We start from the raw sequence: 6,165 nt of genomic DNA, 5'->3' as shown, positions 1-6,165 counted from the left end.
ATTAAAACAATTTTTTTCTAACTACACATATTTTCAATTGAATTAAAAATAGATAGATGATGGATAGATAGAATCACATGCCGTTGTAAGAAATAATGCAGAGATTCATTTACCCTTTATCCAGTTCCTCAAGTGGTAACATCTTACAATATTATCATATAATATTTCCCAGGATACTGATGTGATGAAATCAGGATACAAAACAACTCCATCACCACAGGAAGCCTCCTTTTATCCTTTACTAGCCACACAACCCTCTCTTCCCCCATCCTGCACCTCTGGCAACTGCTAATCACACTGATCCATTCCCCATTTCTATTTTCCTTTAATTTCAAGAATACTATGTAAGTGAAATCATATCGTATGTATCACTTTGATCCTAGCTTTTTCTTCACTCAGCATAATTCTACAGAGATTCATCTAAATTGCTGTACACACGATAGTTTCTTAATTTTTATTCCTGACTGGTAGTCCATGGTATGAATGTATTTACCACTGTTTAACCATTCACCCATTGGAGGATATGTGAGTTGTTTCCAGGTTTTTGCTATTACGAGTACAGTGAACATAAACGTCTGTCTCAAAGTTTTCTTTGTGAGCCCAAGTTTTCATTATCACTGGGACAAAGGCACAGGGAGCATTATTTTCAGCAGATTTTTAAAAGTTTTTAATTTTTAAAAACTCACAACTCTGGGGTCAGGTCACATGCTTTACCCATTGAGCCAGTCAGGTGCCCCTGATAAGCGTTCAGGGGCAGTTCACAGAGCAGTCAGAACCAGACTGTGCCAAGACAGGGTTTATCAGTGGGGGATATTCATAAAAATGGCTCAGATTTTGATCAGTACATTGGTGAGACAGGGAAAGCTACAGGTGAAAGATTAATCACGAATTCCGTGGTTCATTTCTTCACATATTTCCTAAGTACCAATGATGTGCCAGACTCTGTGTGTAGTGCTGTGAACTCCCAGTCCCAAACTGAGGAGGACTCTTGAGGAAACTTTTCATGGTAATCTGGGTGTTAGGTGTGTATAAACCAGGAAAGTCTTTCCTTTGAAGAACAGGTACAGAGATTGGGACCAGAGATTGCGCCTTGGAGCTAGGTTCTCTATGTTTACGCCATCACAACATATGAATATGGTGGATGTTGTTTATACATGATACACCACCATATGCTTACTTGGAGTTTTACAAAATCTTCAAAATCCTTATTAGGAGTGAAACAAATGAGTAGGTGGAAATTTTTCTTGAGATGTTTATTTATTTAAAAGCGTGAGTTACTATGTCAGTGAATTAAGGGCATATCAGTCCCTCTGCAGTATAGATAATACTGGTTTTAGATTATGAAAATATTTTACATGCTGGTTTAAGTGCATGTGAGCAAGAGTGAGGTTATTAGAGATACAAAGCTGCATTTGCTCCAATTTATTAAAAAGATAAGCATTCACAAGTTTTTATACCTTCTGTATTGAAAAGAATTCCTTGTGACATTTCTCATAACTAGTCTTTCCAATATATTGTGCTGCAAACAGAGGCAACCTTATAATCTTGGGTGAGGGGCAAGCTGTTTTATCCATTAGGGACATGGCTTCAGTGTGGAGAGCTGGTACTTTTTAAAGAACCTAAGAGTGAGGGGTGCCTAGGTGGCTCAGTGGGTTAAAGCCTCTGCCTTCGGCTCGGGTCATGATCCCGGGGTTCTGGGATTGAGCCCTGCATCGGGCTCTCTGCTCCGCAGGGAGCCTGCTTCCCTTCCTCTCTCTGCCTACCTCCCTGCCTACTTGTGATCTCTGTCAAATAAATATATAAAATAAAAAAAAAAAAACCTAAGAGTGGTGAAAAGCATTTCAGTTCTGAAACCTGTGTACAAAAAGAAAATGGCAATATAAAATTACTATTTGTTTAAATAAATAAATATCTACATAATACAACTAGGCAAAAAAGTAATGGGCTCCACTGCTATATAGTTGTCTAACAATTGTACTTAATGCAGTTTGTGAGTATGCATTTTTATACGTTCTGATGTCAGGGGAGTCTTCCAATGTTAAGACTACATGAAGATATAAAAGGCTTTTACATAACCCTCTAAACAGAGAAGGGGCATAACCAAAAAATAGAGCTGGTTGGGACTCACAGGAAGAAAAGAAGACCCCGGGAGGAGAAGGAGACAGCGAAGTCTGTTCAGGGGCTGCAGGGAAGAAATGGCTCCATTTTTCCTTAGCCTGAACTGGATCTTCCCCCGATGCTCACTCCTGGCTCTCCTTGGTTCTAGAGCTGGAGCTCTGACTCCATCACTCTGCCCTGCCCCCAGCATTCTATAAATGATGGAGACAGTCTGTGTCTGCTGAGACAGATGGGTGTTTTTCCAAGCACTCAAGGGAAGCCTGCCAGGTAGCTGTGACGCCAGCTAAGTCCGTCAGTGGTGGGCCTGCTCGGTGCACCATCCAGCCTTCCAGTCTTGGTTCTGAGACACCAGGTCCTTCTGACAGATCTGTTCTCAGGCTGGTTTTTTTTTTTTTTTTTTTTTTTTTTTTTTTTTTGGAGCACTTTATCTGAACTAACTCATTTAATCCTCCCGATTATCTCTTGAAGTTCATTGTTACCCACATGTTATAAATGAGAAAATGGAGGTGTACAGGAGTAAAGTAACTTGCCCAGGATTATGCAGCTAGTCAGGGGAGAACTGGGAAATTAACTGGGAAATTAACTGGGAAGTCTGGCTCTAGACCTTGTCCTCACCTACTATACCTGTTCCTTCCCTGCCCCTTCCTCACCATTCTGAATCCTTTTTTCTCACTGGTCTAGATATTCTCTTAGAGTTCTGGGAGGTAATTTCTGTGAAACGTTGGATGTGCCTCCTTGTGCCTATGACTTTCCTCTCTTCTCATATCACTTTTTAAATGAAGCTAGAACCTTCCTGCTGAGAACCTTCAGCAGGGATGAGATGGGGCACTCCGAAGCCATTGAATGAAATGAAAATCCTTCTTCACACAGAGTAACCTCCTTTCTGGAACCTCATTAATAGCCATCCAGCTCTCACCATCCTTCTCCTGCCCTGCTTTTGCTGCCTCACCCTTGAAGTTTTAAAACATCATTAGAATTATAACAGAGAGCCAGAGTTATGTTTCTGAGGACTTATATCAGGTACCTTTCATTGAGAAGGGATGCATTAATAACTAATTAATAACTAATGGGATTGAGAGAAGTGATGAAAATTTTCAGTAAATTTTCATCTAAGGAAAAGGAATTTGTTTTCTGGTGGGTCTTTTGTTTATATAAATTTGGGGCCTGTGCTTTCAAATAGAGGCAGAGCAATGCTATCAGTGGTCTTTCTCTATGCTTATCCTAGCAAAGCTCAGCCTTTCCTCTAAATAGAAGTTGAAGGATATTTGAAATATACTGCCTTGAAAGACATCATATTATTAGCCTCCCTGGGGACCATGCTTCTTTGAATCTGGCCCTGTTCCCTTTTCGGTACCCACCTGTAGTCCCATTGCTCCCTCCACACAGCCCCTCATGCTCTGAGCAAGTGCATCTGTGTAGGGGCCAGGGGGATAGACTCATAAATGGGGGCTTTCATTCCTTTGGATGCCCTCCTCCCTGGGGCCCTCTGTTTATCAGTAGATCCATCTAGTATTTATTTGGTAATTTTATACTCCTGATTCTCTCCTTAGTCTTTCTATGATACCTTTGTCCATGTTCCCTTTCAGAGATTTAATCATACTTTCTCCAGTCCTGATAGCTAACAGGCGGTCCAGAGCTTCAGTAAGAAACCAGTCATACCTGAGTGTTGGGGAAAGCTAAAGAGGGAGGACTTTGTGCTTAGCCCTTCTTAGCAGAAGGGAGATCTGAATCTTTCTGAGGTTAAGAAACAAGTGGGGCAGGAGGAGGGCTATATTGATGGAGCCACAGGGAAGTGTATTGATTCCTTGTACTCAGAATAGTTTTCCTATTCTGGGGCTGGGAGAAGCTCTTACGGATAAGGAGAGCTAGGCTAGACACACATTTATGGAACCGTTTGGGGAGGAGCATGCGAAGTCACAAGGAGCAGGCAATGAATATGGTCCCTCTCAGTTTCATTGGTTGCTCCATTCATTCCTGCCTTGAGGGAAGATTTGAATTTGGGCCAGAATGGAGAAATACACGCTTTAGGCTCCTTCTGGATATCTGCTTGATGCTCTCTTTTCATGCACAGGAAGGCACAAGTGCCAAGGTATTAGGCTAATATCATGTGAAATGTTCAAAGTAATAGCCAAATAAATTTAATGTGATTAAATATAATCAGGTTAGAATATAGTTTAGCGAATAGGTCTTCAGGAAAGAGATACATTGCTATGAACATAGACCACTACAAATTGGTATATTTTAAGGACGTATTTTAAGGTTAAAATTTGTGTAAGTAGAAGAGGAAGGGAAGGGAAATTTAAATAAACAGAGAAGGAGCAAAATCTTGGGGGGAGGGATAAGTATAAAATAGGTAAGGGTGCAAACACCACTTGTGTAGAAATGGCAGAATGAGGTCAGAAAAGTATAATGGGGCCAAACTTTGGGAGTAGGGTGACTGGAGGCAGGAGAAACCTCTGTTAGTTCTTGAAGCATCATTGACATAGAAGCTGTTCATGCTAATGAGGCACCATAAATCAAAAGTCATTCCTACACCCAAATGAGCATTCTCTGGGAGAACTTGTCTAGAGAGTCCCACAGTTTAGAACCCAGTGCTATCTTTTATGGTCTCCGCACACACTCAGGAATCCTTTCTGTTCCTGTCACTTTTAGCAGACTCTTCGGCTTCTGAGGTGTTACAGAGAGGACCCTAAAGTGCATCATGACTCACACCAACTTTACCATCTTCCATCCTGCAGTTTTTGTCCTACTGGGCATCCCTGGGTGGGAGTCTTACCACATTTGGCTATCAGTACCCCTCTGCCTCATGTATATCACTGCTGTCCTGGGGAACACCATCCTGATAGTGGTCATCATCATGGAACGTAATCTTCATGAGCCCATGTACTTCTTCCTCTCTATGTTGGCCATCACAGATATCCTGTTATCCACCACTACTGTACCCAAAGCTCTAGCCATCTTTTGGCTCCATGCCCATGACATTGCCTTTGATGCTTGTGTCACCCAAGTTTTTTTTGTCCATGTGATGTTTGTGGGGGAGTCAGCCATTCTATTAGCCATGGCCTTTGATCGTTTTGTGGCCATCTGTGCCCCCTTGCATTATACAACAGTGCTAACATGGCGTGTTGTGGGAAGGATTGCTCTGGCCATTGTCACCCGAAGCTTCTGCATCATCTTTCCAGTGATCTTCTTATTGAAGCGGCTGCCCTTCTGCCAGACCAACATCGTCCCCCATTCCTACTGTGAGCATATTGGAGTGGCTCGCTTGGCTTGTGCTGACATCACCATTAACATCTGGTATGGCTTCTCAGTGCCCATTGTCATGGTCATCTTGGATGTGATCCTCATTGCTGTGTCTTACTCACTGATCCTCCGAGCGGTGTTTCGTTTGCCCTCCCAGGATGCCCGGCACAAGGCCCTCAGCACTTGTGGCTCTCACCTCTGTGTCATCCTCATGTTTTATGTTCCATCCTTCTTTACATTATTGACCCACCGCTTTGGACGTAACATTCCTCGACATGTCCATATCCTGCTGGCCAATCTTTATGTGGTGGTGCCACCAATGCTCAACCCCATCGTCTATGGTGTGAAGACTAAGCAAATCCGGGAGGGTGTAGCCCACCGGTTCTTTGACATCAAGACTTGGTGCTGTGCTTCCCCTCTGGGCTAATGGCTCCCCATGAATCTGCACTCCAAGCTTTATCAAGGAAACTAAGCATAAAATACAGAGATTTTTTTGGACTAGGAGGGCTTTTACTTCTCTTCCTCTTTCTCTTCCTTCTTTGTTGTCATCAGTCCCTTCCATCTTTTCTTTTTTTTCTCTTCTGGCTCTTCATCTTTGCCTCCTCTCCTGTTTCTTTGTTTGCTTTATCTTCTCTTCTCATATCCCTTCTCCACATCCCAGAGATAATAACTAAATGTACATGACTCTCATGTGAACATTTGGTATCTAGTAGACCAGACGTACTCCAGAAACACAGAGAATTGAACACAACATGAAGTGGGTTATAAGCACATGGATGAAAATAATTTTATATTTAACATCTG

At 42.2% G+C, this 6,165-nt stretch overlaps 1 protein-coding gene across 1 annotated transcript; it reads left to right on the top strand.

Moving 5' to 3' along the window:
- The first annotated feature begins 4,634 nt into the window (after positions 1–4,634).
- On the top strand, positions 4,635–5,900 carry LOC101685412 (olfactory receptor 52B2). The gene has a single exon (XM_004781196.3). It carries the CDS (start codon positions 4,820–4,822, stop codon positions 5,786–5,788), a length of 969 nt encoding a protein of 322 aa, XP_004781253.1. The 5' UTR covers positions 4,635–4,819; the 3' UTR covers positions 5,789–5,900.
- Positions 5,901–6,165: the final 265 nt, after the last annotated feature.

This window comes from Mustela putorius, unplaced genomic scaffold (assembly GCF_011764305.1).
Source record: "Mustela putorius furo isolate JIRA1106 unplaced genomic scaffold, ASM1176430v1.1 tig00000238_pilon_pilon_pilon, whole genome shotgun sequence".
In the NCBI taxonomy this organism is placed as follows: Eukaryota; Metazoa; Chordata; class Mammalia; order Carnivora; family Mustelidae; genus Mustela; species Mustela putorius.
The sequence above is the reverse complement of the archived record's forward strand: the minus strand, read 5'-3'. Positions and strand labels throughout refer to the sequence as shown.

What these genes read in the sequence shown, in the direction of transcription:
- LOC101685412 (XM_004781196.3), top strand. Translation starts at nt 4,820, where the DNA reads ATGACTCACACCAACTTTACCATCTTCCATCCTGCAGTTTTTGTCCTA.